Source organism: Pempheris klunzingeri, chromosome 10 (genome assembly GCF_042242105.1).
Source record: "Pempheris klunzingeri isolate RE-2024b chromosome 10, fPemKlu1.hap1, whole genome shotgun sequence".
NCBI classification, from domain to species: domain Eukaryota; kingdom Metazoa; phylum Chordata; class Actinopteri; order Acropomatiformes; family Pempheridae; genus Pempheris; species Pempheris klunzingeri.
In genome coordinates this window covers 19,336,569-19,351,617 of record NC_092021.1, presented here as the reverse complement: position 1 = coordinate 19,351,617, position 15,049 = coordinate 19,336,569, and the positions used below count along the sequence as shown (strand labels likewise).

At 42.6% G+C, this 15,049-nt stretch overlaps 1 protein-coding gene across 1 annotated transcript; it reads right to left on the bottom strand.

Annotated features, from left to right (window-relative positions):
* Positions 1-1,904: 1,904 nt before the first annotated feature.
* Positions 1,905-13,652, bottom strand: LOC139208609 (vang-like protein 1). Its single transcript, XM_070838332.1, has 8 exons — positions 13,582-13,652; positions 12,361-12,532; positions 6,637-7,065; positions 6,045-6,220; positions 4,865-4,998; positions 3,059-3,209; positions 2,383-2,617; positions 1,905-2,165 (listed from the first exon to the last, which is right to left on the bottom strand). The coding sequence occupies exons 1-8, from the start codon at positions 13,650-13,652 to the stop codon at positions 1,905-1,907; spliced, it is 1,629 nt and encodes a 542-aa protein (XP_070694433.1).
* Between the last annotated feature and the right edge of the window lie 1,397 nt (positions 13,653-15,049).

Below are 15,049 nucleotides of genomic sequence, written 5' to 3'. Positions count from 1 at the left end.
ACCATAAAATTCTTCACACTATTGATCAAACCTTCATCAACTAAAATTCATTGAGTTAATATATTTCTATTTTACCTACAAACAGTGAAACTTCTACTGCAAAGGCAACTAAATGTTGAATAAAAGATACGAAGTGACCCCCTTCAATTAATCATGATTTTGTTAAAAAATACAACAATAATCAGATGCCTTACAATTGCCAATACAAATATTTATTTTGTGACTTTGACACAGCCGCTGGGATTTTACATGTTCTGCTGTATAAAAGAAGACAACTGGGGACTTGGGAAAGCAATCTCTTTTCTTCATAGTGTTCCCATTCTCTCTCTCTCACTCTCTCATGCGCGCGCGCACACACACACACACACACACGTTCGAACACTGCACACGTATGCCGAGCACATCCTAAGCATGTATAACTGAGGCACATGTGCAGTCAAAAACTACAACCATCAACACTCTAAAAGCCTAAACAGAACTACACTGTCAGTGACCACAGTAACACTTGTGTAAATATAAATTTACAACATAACAGGCCTCATAAAAATACAAAGGTTTTAAAAATACAGATCAAATATTCATACAAATTAAGAGTCTGATTGCTGCTCAGGACGGTGTTCCTGCTCCAGGACCTGTAGATAGGTGGCAGTAGTGTGACACTGAGAGGAAATACTGACAGCAGAAATACTGACACTGGATTGAGCTAATTTACACTAAATTATTCATTTTCAACACTTGTTTAAACACTTGTCAGCATGAGATAAGTGATAATTTGGGGAGATTTGGGGAGAATGTCCAAAATCTTTTGACACTGCAGATATAAGAATTCCTGTAGATTATCCATTATCTTATGTTCACGGCTGAGTATATTTCACTTGGCTGACAGGATTTGCAGATACGTAATGTACCAATACATCTTTATAATGAATTAAGATGAAAATCGGGAGTATATGTTTTGAAATTAAACGGCACAAAGGCAACAGTTTGAATAGTTTGAGATATAAAAAGGTCAACCACATGAACCTCACAGCCACCCAAACATTTAATCTTTCTGCTAGCCTACAAAAAGTTCAGTGTACACTGCACACACTTAACTGTACAAACATAATGAGCAGTCAGATATGTCTACTGGCTAGAACATCTATATTCAGCTGTGTTGTGGGTGGCATTCAGTCAAAGCGACTCCAGCGATTTGTCTGACATTTACAAACATGTCTTCATCTATTTACAGTCCAGTTATCTCCACAAATACAGCGCAGACAGACAAGGTAAAAAAAAAAAATTTGACAAGGTTAAAAAAATCATTCAATCAATGCACAATTTTGATATAAAAAGTCTGGAGGGATAATATAAATACTGTACATACATCTGTAATACGGGACAGTTAAATAATCATTGCCATGACTGAAAAACAGCAGTTTTGGTGAAAAGGGTTCAGGTTAGATTAAATGTCCTGGTCACTATAGTAACGCTACGGAGAAAGAAGAGACAAGTTGAGAAAGATCTGGGTATAAACTGCACTCAAAACACACACACACACACTTTTGCATCCTAAATCATACACTCCTCCTAACTCATGAACTTTCCCACGCAGACACACACTGGCACATGCAATTAAAGGAAGAAGAAAATTCGTGAGGGTCATCTGTCGTGCATAGAGGAATACCTGAACTGTGTTCTGCAAATGTCAGGACAGACAAAAATCCAAGCATATTCCCTCCTGTTTTTCGTCTTTTATGTCACCAGTGACAAAGACAAGGACACAAAGATAATCGAAATATGAAAAAATTACATAAACATAAGTACAAAAAACAGTACAAAAAGTCATTTTTGAAAAAATTCAGTCGGATAATTGTAACAGTCCTGTAAGTCCAGATCAGCAGCGCTGGCCCGCTGTGTCACTGTTAAACTGAGGTTTCTGATTGGAGCAGCAGTATAAACTTGTGAGACTTGGGGTCGATGAACTCCTCAGTCAGTCGGATGTAAGGGATGCTCTTGACCGTCACAGCTAAGTTAAAGTCAAGACACCTCAGTAGGAACTCTGTCCCGTCCTTTAGGCCGCTGGTGACTGAGGCCTCGCTGACCAAAGTCCACTGGTCGGCCATCCAGCGCTCAGGACCGTACTGCAGGGTCGGACCAGGGGCCAGGTACGCCTCAAGGAAGGCCTGCACACACAGAGACAGCCAAAGGCATTACAGTGTTCACTGTTTAAAGCCTATTTTGAGTGTATTCCAGCCTAAACTGTGAAAATAAGACCAGTGTTGTAATAGTTCTTCTTCTTCCAGTCCTGTGAGTGCTGATTTCTTAGGCTTGAAATATTAACAACAGATCTATTCCTTTTACAATTCAGTCATCTAATGTGAGGATCAAAGCCAATCTCACCTTAGGGCTCATGTTATTGACGAGGCAGAAAGCGAGGTGCTTCTGGATGCTCTCCATGCTGTGGCAGTGCTGCCTTCTGGTGGTGCGGAGGTACTTCTGCAAGGCACGGGCCATGGAGGGAAATATAGCCAGAGCTGCTTCACGCACATCCATAATGTCAGACGGTGTTGCGCGCTCATCCTCTTTTTTCATCCGTCGGACATGTGTGAAGGCCTCCTCCACAGCCACCACCAGCCTGACAAGGAAGAAACAAACGCACAGCAGTTAGCTTACTGTTTGCTCTCTACGCTTGTGTTTAATCTATACTGACCCTAAAGCAACACTGCATCTGTGAGTGGTTTCAAAACGGATTTTTCTACCTTGAATCTGGTGGATGCTCACCTTGTTTCTCACTTTCTCACTCATATTAGTTTCAGATAGACTTTTGAATACACAAACACAAATAAAAAATGTGGATTTTGTCTCCCATTACTTACTGTACATTGAAAACACATTAAGAATGGCCAGTGTGAACAAAAGTAATGACTACAGCAAGAAAAACGTCTTTCAATGTTCATATAAAACTCTGAATCATTTAAGGAGGCGAAACAAGAATGCACCAGGGTGCACGTCGGAAGGCATCTTTAGATCAGTAAACTTCCCCCCCGACATGCTGTCATTTGTTCCCATGTCTCACCTGGCTCTACGTTTGCGGACTCTTCTCTCGTAGTCGGCCTCTTCGTAGTATAGCTCATTGTGGGCGCTGTCTTTGCGTTTGGCCGCAGCTGTGACCATGGCTCGTGACTGATTCCCATTACCAGGCTGTGCTCCTGCTGTGTTCCCCGGGGCTGCACCAAAAGGAGAGGACAAAGACAAATTGGTTAAACCAGTTTGAGATGGAGGTAGAGGCCCCTGACCCCCACCGTACTCTGATTAATGGGCTTTATCTCAATCTCAATCATGGACAGAAAAGGTCAGATGGGAGGAGAGCTCAGATCTTACACATCTCTGGAGAAGCAAAGCAACTTTGAGTCAACCTCTATGGTCAGTATTATGTTCACTTTACACTCCACTGACTTTTGAGAAAGGTTTGAGAAGAGTGTATGTTAATCTTCATAACTTATCTGGGGCATCCTGCCAGATCATGTGTCTCAGTCACAAGGATGTTAATTTTAGCACTGGGAAGAAAAAGGAAATTTCCACTGGAAGCATCCACAGAAAGTCTGATGCAGAAACCTTTTTATTGGGCTGTTGATTAAATATTCATCACTTTACACTTCAAAGGCCATAGTTTGTGTCTGATCTGTGAATTTACTGGTTTGTGTAACAAACCAGTAAAGATAATGGAGCTTTTACAGCAGTACATTAGAGTTCCTGGGGTTTTATTATGGGGGAGTCAGACCTGGTCCATATTCATGAAGATCAGAACAGTTTGGGGGAGGTTATAGAGAGTAATGCTGCAGGTCAGGTAAGGATATAAATCATTAATAATCTTATCTGCATATGTGTGTTTATGTGTGTGCAGGTGAAAAAGACACACTGAGTCTAGTAATGAAACACAGATGAAAACCTACCGTGTACTGTGGAAAGAATATGGTCAGATCATTTGCACAGGGAGCATTGTAAATATTTTCCAGTGAAAATATGGGTAAACACCAGCCTCTTTAACTTCCCGGCCTACATATTCATGCTGTGAGACGTGCGACTTTGAATGACTGTGTATGAAAAAGGGAGAGGGGGGTGGGTGGTGGATGAAGCAAGCAAAAAATGAAATAAAGAAAAGGGGGGGGGGGATTGAGCCGAGACAGGGTGAGCGGGAGGAAGGAGAGATGTGGAAGTATGTGAGGAATGAGCGTTACTCTGATGAATTATTTAAGGCATGAAATTCCACAGCTCTCTGGAGGCCTTTCTGCTGCACTTTGATATGGAAGGGGGTTGGGGTGGATCAGAGGAGGACACCATATCCCATACTGCACTCCTGCTATAGATCATCACACATCCACAATGTTGTGCAGCAGATGGGGTATTGATGGGTGGCTAGTGACAGACCCTTTTTAAAAGAATCCAACGTGTGACATTACACGGTGCGTATATGTGTGTGTGTGTGTGTGTGTGTGTGTGGAAGCAGGGAGGCAATATATCAAGAGCATTGTACCACAGTTGGAGTGCTTGCCGCAGATGCAGTATATACATTACGTCAGGAGTGGAGGCTTCAGAATGCACTAAAACTGGAGTGAGCTCTACCGTGAAATTAGAGGCTTCCTGTGATAAAGTGCTGTGTAGAGTGATGTTGAGGACTTTAATCTGTACTTACTGTCCAAAAGGTATGTTCTCAGTTTGTTTTTAAAAGCTGCTCATGGAGGACATGGAGATGGAAAAGAAAACATCACAAACAAGAAAGCAGGAGTGGAAAACCACCACCACCACCAACAAGGGGACCACAGCAGAAATGTTATGTAATATATTTATATTTATATGTCTTATTGGGACAGATGCCACTAACCGTCTACGTTGTAGACCTTTAACCCAGCCAGGTGTTTGGCAGCCCGGTGCTTTGAGGCAGAGAGAAGTGCTGGGTTATGGAGTGGAAAATCTCTGTAGTAGAACTCCAAAATGGACAGAGCAGCCCTCTGAATGCTGTGTGACGATGAGAGAGAGATGGACAGAGACAACTCAGACAGTAGAAATAATATTTAAATTATGGCTTATAATATACTTATAATAGACACCAAAAAGTGAGTCTTTAGACGGTCAGAACAGTTTCTTGATGCATGCATGATGCAGAAGAAACACAGATGTTGTCTTTATTATAGCATTCTTCGCCTTTGTCAAAACCTGGCATCTACATTACCCACAATGCAATTCGACTGCAGACAGTGTGGACAGAGATTGCGGTGCGTTATGCTAGAAATGCCTAATGTAGCCTCGAGCCGCTGGCCTCAAGCAGAGATCAGACAGAGGTCTGGTGAGCTCACTACACACCCCCAGAACTTTTTATTTTCTTATCTTCAGCTACAACGCTGACTCAAGTGACTTGAGGCAATTTATCAGATTTCATGCTGCTCCCTCTGGAGCCACAAAAGGCTGAAAACAGACTTTGTGGAAAGTCAGTAGAGTTCTTGGAAGCTATTTATACAACGTGTATGATCCTGTGTTTCTGCTACCTGTACAGGTTCTGCAAATCAATGCTAAATCATGCCAAGGAGAAGGCTGTAAATCATAAACTCATTAAGTTTTTAACCTCATCACAAGGACCTTATCTAATCACCACTGTTGTCTCTTTTTCCTGTTGTAGTCGCACACTCGATCAGAACAGAAAATAGACTAAGACAGCCATTGGACGAGCGTGTGTGTCCGGCACTTTCTCATCCCTCCCCCCAAACTCCTAGAATAGCTCGCCTTGAGCGAACCAGACGAGGAGGCTGATGAGTAACTCAATTACTGGCTTTGCATGTCTTCCCTGTGGACATGAGCCTCCAATTACACACATACTTCAACATGATAGAGTGAAATGGCTGTGACCAAGTGCCAGTGTGTGCGTCGCACTGTGTACTATACAGAAAGGTCATGTTCACATGTGAAATTGTAAAAGTCCTATATTACGCTTATATTTATCTTCTTCAGTCCTCCTTTTCATTAGGAACTGTATGTAAAACATAATTACAGTGAGTGAGCATTCATACCTGAGCTGTCCTATGTTGTAGTAACGCGTCTCTCCATCAGTGGAGCGCATAATGCACACGCTGTAGCAGGGCTGGAAGTGACGAAGCTCCAGCAGCACCACGGCCAGGTAGTGGACAAACAGCTGGGAGTCCACGAGGGACACGGCAAACTGGACGATACCATGGTAGTCCTCGTCCTGCTCAGACCACATCACAGGTTTATTGGAAATGTTCTCTGCTGTTGGGCGAAAACCTCTTCTTTGACTGTAATCTCATTTTCAAGAGAGTCATGGGCAAGATAGACAGCAGCGACAAGCTACACACAAGCATACAGATAACATATTTTATAGCATAAGAGCACGAGAAATACGTAACAAAACAAAACACAATTATAAATCATGAAATGGCACCTTAAAAACAATCCAAGAGCTGAAACTATAACATCTCTCAAAAAGGACCTAGAAGTTATATTTATCTGAATAATGTACAAAGTAAGATGTTCCTATCATATACGTGTCTGTATGAATACATCAGAATAAAATACTATTTCGTGAGGTTAATAAAGGCCAAATTCTATTCTTCTTAAAGCCACATAGCGCACTATCAAACCCACCTGAGCATCAAGAATCCGGACCCCATAGAAGAGCCAGTAAGACATGGTGAGCAGGAGCGTCAGTGTAATGAGGAAGGCACGGTACACACACACTCTGGGCAGGCTGGCGTGGCCCGGTCGGAGAAACAGGGCCCAAACGGCCACCAGGAGTATGAGGAGCTTGAAGGAGATGGAGAGGAAGAGGCCCTCACAGGCTGCGCCACAAGCCTGCAGTCTGTCGGGCCACAGGACGGCCGGAAGAAGCAGGAAGACCAGGGGCGTGGCCAGCACCAGCAGCCCCACACATGAGCCCACAGCCAGGGGAAGATAGCGGCGGAAGCCTTGGGTCCGGTCCTGTATTTCCTTCCCCAGTCCAACCACTTCCTCCTGAGATATACTCAACTCTGAGGTGCCTGTCACTGCCGTGGTGGTTTCTCCCCAGTTATCATCCTGAGGGAGGAAAGAAAGAAGGCTGTTACAGGCATGGATGCATATTTGGATTGTCTATGTTGGTGCTTAAAGGGTCAGCCATTTGGGGGCAGCAGAATAAGCTGCACACTCAATACTGACATATTAACACCTTGATAAATAAACTAAATAGTTTCCTATTTATACATCCAGCAGACACATTGCATTCATAAGAATGTGTGCCAAGTCGCCACTCTCCTTTTAGCTGATATTAATGCTACCATGTTCCAGTCATTAACACTTGTGTCTGTGTCTTGTGTCTGTCTGTCTGCTGTTTGGTGCTGGGCAGTGTACAGTGGTTTTATCACAACGTTTTCACTGAAATCAGCTGCCGGCTGCGTCAGGAAACAAGGCATGATGAGAACAGAGTGCACAGGAAAACCAAAACAATGAGCTGGAAGGTGCTGAAATGTTCTGTAGAGCTGAGGGGCACGGATTTGGCTGAAAATCCTCTGTGATTTGTCTCCCCTTTCACATTACACATAGTCATTTGATTTTTATAGTGGCACTAGCCAAACATTCTCCTCACCTCTATTGTATTGGGCTAGATGAGGAATTAGATAACTATCTACACTGCATAGATACCACTAGGGGAAAGAAATAGAATCAAATCAACTGATACATATAAATGTGAATCTGACAAGCAACAATTCCGCCATTATCCTATTTTACTCCCTTTTGCACGAGCAATCAGCATAGATTTTATGCGCTGTGCACACAGCACAGCCTTCATGCTATTTAGAGAATTTCTTGGGGTTTTGCCTCATTATGACAGGCCTTCAAAGTCCCATTGAAGTAATATAGGATGACAGGTTGAAGTGCAGTAACGTTGACAGGAAGCTGCACACTGACATGCACACACACACACACACACACACACAGAATCAAAACAACAAAAGCTGAAGCTTTCCAGGCCCATCATTCCAAATTAGTCTTTTTTTTCCTTCCTGGAAAACAGGGTCATTTTAACCATAAATCTTTCCAACAAAGAGACACAGGGAGTATGAATGAATGACAAGTCTGCTCTAAAGAGACGTTTATTTTTTTGTGCGTCTGCCATTAATTCAAGTAATTAGCCATTCATTGTCCCCCAGAGTGTCGCTGCATTGTATATCTCCCCCACAACTACAACCAATCAGAGGAGTGGAGCAGCAGCTGCAGACGGAGGGATGAGGGGTAGAAAAATGACAAGCTGAACAGATAAGCCTTCGTGGCTCCACACACATGTGCGCACACATACACCTAAGCGAATGAAACGGCCTGTAAAGCCCCAAACTCAAGCCATATGGGCCCAGTGGAGCTGCTGGAAAACCAGACAGGCTCTGAGTAGCACAGACAGAGGACGGTCACATGGATTCTCACTTCTCCACAGTGTGTGTATCCCACTGTAAACGGTGCCATCCCAGGCTATTAAAATGTTAATATAACTTTCTCAGATTTAGCGAACCCTGCTGCTGTTTGTGGAATGTGAAATATGAAATCAACATTGCGTTTGCATATTTCCAATCAAGAAAATGCAGCATGAATAGGGCACATAAATATGAATTCTGTCCTCCATTACTGTTCACAGCTAATTAACTCAGCCATACTGGAGGGGTGGATGCCAACAGGAGCTAGAAGATGAATGAGCGTGAGATGAGGAGAGGGAGAGAAAGTGAGAGAGGGATAGTGGTAGCGGTGTGAAATAGAAGTAAATGAGTGGAGAAAGAATGGGGGTGGGGTGGAGAAGCAGCAGTTAATTCTGGGTATCTGTCTGCCAGACTAGTGCGTGAAGCCAGAGATCAGCTATGTAAGTGAAGTGCCAATGCCGTTTAGCATCTGATCTCATTTCTATTTCTCTCACATCTCTCATCTTTTGCTTTTGCACTTTTAACGGGGTCCTAACCTTTGGGACAGGGTATGTCAACAGCCAACGTTATAGTGAAAGAGCAGAAAAATAATATCCTATTAAGCTTGACAGTTCATTCTGGAAACAGCACTTGACAACATAATCTCCACTAGCAGAATAAATTTGCCTTTTTCACTCTATTTCAGCCCTCTGTCCACATTATTTACGCTTTTTTTCTCACCCATTTAATGGCCTTTGAAGTGGATAAATCTGAAAACATCTGCCTGCTTTTTACGATCAGAAATCAGCGATTGTACTGATGTCTCATTGGTGGGGCAATTATTTTTAGTTTTAACAGGTTGTATTTATGAACGAAGATCAGATCAGTATACTTGTCCTGCTGTCTGACAGCAGAAGCAGAAAAATATGCAAATGAGACCAACTCAATCTTTGAGTTTGGCTGTACTTAAACACAGTGTGGGCGATGGTAGAGATCAGCACAGGACGGAGACTGAGACCCAGCAGAGAAAACAGACTGTCAGCAGTGAAACGCTGTTTTGTTGAGGAAATTTAGCTTATTTTATTTTTTATGTATTTTAGGATTTTTAGTATCGGATATCTTTGTAAAAATGACTTGAAAATGTTGATGCACGTCCTTTTCACATGCACAGTTTTCAAATGTAGTTGGTCTGGTGTGGCAGGCTTAACTACATGCAGCAGGGCTTTTTCATTTTGACACGTTACAGTAGGAAAGGCACAGGTGTGAATAATAAAATGAGTGATGGTTGAATTCCATTTAGCTGCTCCAGTTTCCTGGTCCTGGTATAGTGCGTGCTGGATCACTGTCACACATACTGGGACACTTGAATATAACAGAGCAATTGTTAATGTTATTAGTAATACTTGTGCTTTTCCTACTATGAAATGTAAGTTACATTTACAGCTACACATGCATGCAGTGTACAACAGTATGTCGAAATATAGCTATACTATGCAAACTAGTATCTCATTTAGTGGGAGAAAACAGTGTATCACTTCCCGAGCTAAAACCATTAAGTCTCAGTGGATTAATCCCAAAGATTAATGCTACAGTAATCAGGCCTGATCTCTATATACAGTATAGCCAGACGAAAAGCTAAGTGACTGAAAGAGAATGAAACAGAGAAGGGCTATAGGAGAGAGAGAGAGAGAGAGAGAGAGGGAGAGCGAGAGAGAGAGAGAGCTGTATGACTGGTGCTTGGCAGTCTTCTCATCTGGCAGCGGGTGAATGTGGATTATAGTTAGGTCTGTTCCACCATCACAAAGCAAAGCACAACACAACAACATACTGATTAGCACAGTTCACAGAGACTCTCTCTCTCTCCCTCTCTCTCTCTCTCACACACACACACACACACACACACACACACACACACACACACACAGACACACACACCAAACAGTGTGCCAACTACAAAACACAATGGTTAAGCCCCACTGGCCTGGGTGGAGGTTAAAATGACATTTACACACTTGTATTGGTGAGCATATCTGTGTCTGTGTATGTTTTCATTGGACAAAAGCAAATGGCACTAGGTTAAAATATCTGCCAGGTTTACTACAATTTACGCCATTCTTTTGATCTCGGTGATTATTTTTACATTACGTAAGAATCTGTGAGCGTAGCAGCTTTGAGTAGGCGTGTGTGTCCCTGTAATCAGTCAAAAGGTCTAAGAAGCAAAGTGTGAAATGCAAGAACAAGAGTGTGTGCATCTCCCCATACGCTTTGGTGTTGCTAGAGCTAACATTGTGAACTGAAGCAGCAGCCTTCTGGCACAAAGCCGCAGTGTCTAAGTCACATAAAGCAGCATGGACAGTCTCGGTAGCAGACTTGGCGCTCTCTCTATGACTCACTGTCACACACACACACACACACACACACACACACACAGAAGCAATGGTCCAAGACCGTATCCTTATGTCATAGGCATGCGTGTAAACATGAGGGATTATTCATATCAGCTTTCCTCAAAGTGGCGTTTGGCTGGATGCTAAAGCTAATCTCAGTCTGTGAGGCTGTCTCTCTGCACTGGAGCCTGTTAGTGTTACAGCGGCTCTGCCATCTAACAGAGGTGCTCCAGAAAAGCGCGGGTTGGGGTTGACTTTGGTGGTGGTAACGATGGTGGTGCTGCTGTGCCACTTGGACACATTTGTCTTGAGGGCTAATGCAATACAATGGCAGATTACCTTACACTGTGGACAATGGACGTAAGCTACAAGCTGACAATCACATGACACTGTGGAATGTGGTTGCCCGGCCAGAAGGGGATGCTGAGCAGAGACCGCAAAATAGGTCAGACCTCTCAGATATTGTCCGCAGGTCTGGCTGAAGACATGTTAATATAATGATCACATATAAATAATACACTGTACTTTTAAATTATGAAGCACGAATTTTGCAGAAGGCTTGTGCTCATTCACGCACTTTTTTTTTTCCTTTTTTCTCTTAGACACAAACCAATAGTACACACACAATGACAATTCGAATGAGTCAGAGAGCCTGTGAGGGCAGCCCGAGGCAGAGATCTCTCTAAAGAACAATACCTATGACTCTTTTTCCCTTCACACTCAGCTTTCCTCAACTTTCATTGCAATGTGCCCGATCATCTGCATTTTCTTTCTTGTTAAGAGTTAGATGAGAGGATCAATAGAAATCTCATATCTTTCTGTTGAATATGAATCTGGAGTCAGGAGACAATTACATTGATCAGTGCAAGGGTAAAGAAAAACGCCGACCAACACAGCTTAAGCTCACTAATTCACATGCTGTATCTTTCTTGTTCCAAACACAAACTGAAACAGTTATTTTATTCATTATCTCAGAAAATATAAAACTATTTCAAATGATGATGACAACTGGCGTCTTCAATTCCTGAGGCGTTGACTCAGTTAAACATCCACTTCTTTCTGTCTTTGAGCTCCATTATTACAGAATTTTGCTTCTCCCCGTCTGCTTAAAAAACCTGCTCTGCTTGCAGAGCTCAGCAAAATCAGCTTTAAGGAATGACTGGAATCAATTTGCTCTGCTTTCAAAGCTATCAGGGATGACAGCTATACCCACTATCCCTCACTCATACACACACATACACACACACACTCACAGTCACAAAGCGTTGTCCGACCAAATCCGCCCAGGCCTACAAGAGGGATGCTAATCCTCTGACCTATTTGATCCCTTGTCACCATTGTTATTATGTGTCAGGCGCTGTGCCAATGGGCAACCAGCCATGTGAGGACGAGTTTATAAGGTCATGGTACAGAGTTCACAGATGGATTACTAGGCCTTTTTATTCTAAAGGGATAATTCACCTCTCTAAAACACAGCCTGCATTCCCTCACAGTTCAGATATCCTGTTTTCGTTATGTGTGCAGTTTTGTGTTACCCCAGCGTACACTTCCATGGAAAATACCTGAGCCTCGTCGCCATGATCTGCTGCTGGTGAGGGCTCTCCTGGCAGCGGCTCTCCATTGTGTACGGGAGATTCCTGGGAGGGCGTATCAGGGGGGTTGATGACGACAGACCTCTCAGAGCGACTGCTGTCTTTACTGCTGCTGGCTTTGTGCCGCTCACGGCTTCGATCCCTGCCGTTGGACAGACACACGGTAAACATGAAGAACGGCAAAGGAGGAAGTTAAACACATGACGTAACCGTCACAAATTCACATTACTAAGTTATTTATTTAAACATGCCAAAGGAAATCTGAAAATCTGAATATTTGAAAAGCTGGAACTAATTCATGTCACTTATGCTTGATAAATGATCCAATAATCAGTTATCAAAATCTCTACCCAGACATTTTATATCATATAACTCCACTAATCATTTTCAGGTATAAAATAAACCAGTTTGTTTATGACTACTCAAAGACTGAAACAATAAATAATAGAAACAATAATAGAAAATTAATTGGTAACCATCTATTATCTTTTTTATCATTTTCATTATCAAAGATTCTCTGGTTCTAGCTTCTCAAAAATGTGCTTATAATGCTGCTTTTCTTTTCTTTTTCGCCTTTCGGGATAGTTAGCTGAATACGTTTAGGTTTCAGACTATTTGTCTAACATTTGAAGATATCAATATGGATTTGTGATTGTCAGTTTTTACTATTTTCTGACATTCTATTAATCGATGAATAGGAACAGTAATAGGCAGATTATTTACTAATGCTAAGAAGCCTTACGTGGCAAAACAAAGGTGGAAAAGGACGGAAAATTAATATTCCAGCAGTCAAACACAGGAGGGAGGAATGGACAGGACGGGAATCAAAAGATTCTGTCATTTGCAGAATAGGCGGAGTGAAATAGGTTAGAGCCACTCAGCTGTGACGACCCTAATCCACAAGCTCTATCTGTCTCAATCTCTAGTTTGTTCTCTCTCTCTCTCTCTCTCCTCTCTCTCTTAGCCTCTCATCTGCTTCATTTGGCTACAACCAACATGTGGCGCAATCAAACTAAGGACAAACAATGTGCACTGAAGGAACAAAAATAACACATGCGTACAATACAGTAGCAAAAGGGTGCGGTGAGAGATGCAGCATGTGATCTAGCACACAGGGAGAGACAGACAGACACAGCGGAGAAGCAGACAGTCAGTTGGAAAGACGGTAAGGCGGACAGACAGGAAACATACCCATGTCGGTTTGATCTCCCCGAGCGGCTGGAGTGATAGGAGTAGCCCGAGTGGGTCGACTCAGTGTCCATTCCAACGCAGGTCCGAGGAGGCGATTGGTCAGGGAGATGAGGAGAGATCGGTGGAGAGGGTGAGCTGGCAGGAGTACTCAGGAGGAGGAATGGGTTGCTATAGAGATGGGCCTCAGGAATCCGCGGCGACTGACAACTACTCCGGAGAGCTGCTTTAGTAGCCACATTGACCTGAGAGATGGACAGATAGAGGTTATGACGCTTGCAATTAAACTAGCTTGCAACATCTAACAAATAACACATGGGATGCACTAACCAGGCCAGGCTATCAGCCAACGTTTTCCTGCACAGGCTTATGGTGATTCTTATCATTCGGTGAATTTCAAATGAGGGTAATAGAAGAGTCTTTGTCCATTCTTATTATCTGTACTGTAGGACTGGAAGAGCAGGTAGATACATATTATTATCTATAATTAACTTATGGATCAGGTAAGCTTATTCCTGGGCAAAACAGCATTTTTGTTTTTCTAAATGTCCTATTTGAAACTCTACAAAGCCTACTTTTAGAAGACGCTTAATAGCAAAGTCCAAACCAATGCATCCAATGTCATCTGTTTTTCTGGCATAAGAGCAGTCAACTTGAAACAAAATGAATCTAAAATATTACTGGAATTTACTTATACAACACTCACCATGGGCAAGATTTGAATTGTAGAAATCTAAATTCCTATCAGGTTGCTAAAACCAATACATCCACCCAGTGAATAGATAAATAATTAAAAAAAACGCAAATTACCCTGTTATCCTCTTTAGTAGCTTTAATCCCACTGAAAGCAAACAAAACAAAACAAAATATGGTCCTTTTCTAACCAAATAAATTCTCACCTTTTATCTCTACAGTATGTGAACTACACCTCCATCCCGTCGTCCACTTACGAGGTCAAACTGAATCGCCCAGACTGATTTCCTGGGCCCTAATGTATGCTGTGTGATGCAGGAGGACGCCTCAGTGCTTCGCCATGCATGACCATTCATTTAGACCTCAATCTACGCCCTGTCTGTCTCCCAGCTGTTGTCCTGACAACCATCCCCAGCTCAGTCTCATTTTACTAACCGGGATTATTCTCCCTCCTGTCATTTACAGGCTATTTGTTATCTCTGAAGCCAATGATGCATATAAACAGTGAAATGGCCCATTCAGCATATTAGGATGTGAATGCACACAGAGATCATGCCCTGAAAATGATGGTTAGAAAAAGACACTGCAGTGTGGTCGATTTCTATTAAGAAGATACAAATGGGGTTTAACGTTTTTCTCTCCTTCCATTACCCATGATGGCAAATGTGGCCGGTGCATATGAGAACGCACAGGCTCTCATAATGTCATACAATGCATATAAATTATGTAAAGCATTATGACTGCCTGTCAGTAGGATTACATGTGTCAGACAAAAGCT

Excerpts from the sequence above, each read along its gene's own strand:
- LOC139208609 (XM_070838332.1), bottom strand. The coding sequence starts at position 13,652 with ATGGACACTGAGTCGACCCACTCGGGCTACTCCTATCACTCCAGCCGC. Across the intron at positions 12,533-13,581 it reads GGGAGATCAAACCGACATGG|GGATCGAAGCCGTGAGCGGC; the intron begins GTATGTTTCCTG and ends GTCCAACGGCAG. Across the intron at positions 7,066-12,360 it reads ATCATGGCGACGAGGCTCAG|GATGATAACTGGGGAGAAAC; the intron begins GTATTTTCCATG and ends TTCCTCCCTCAG.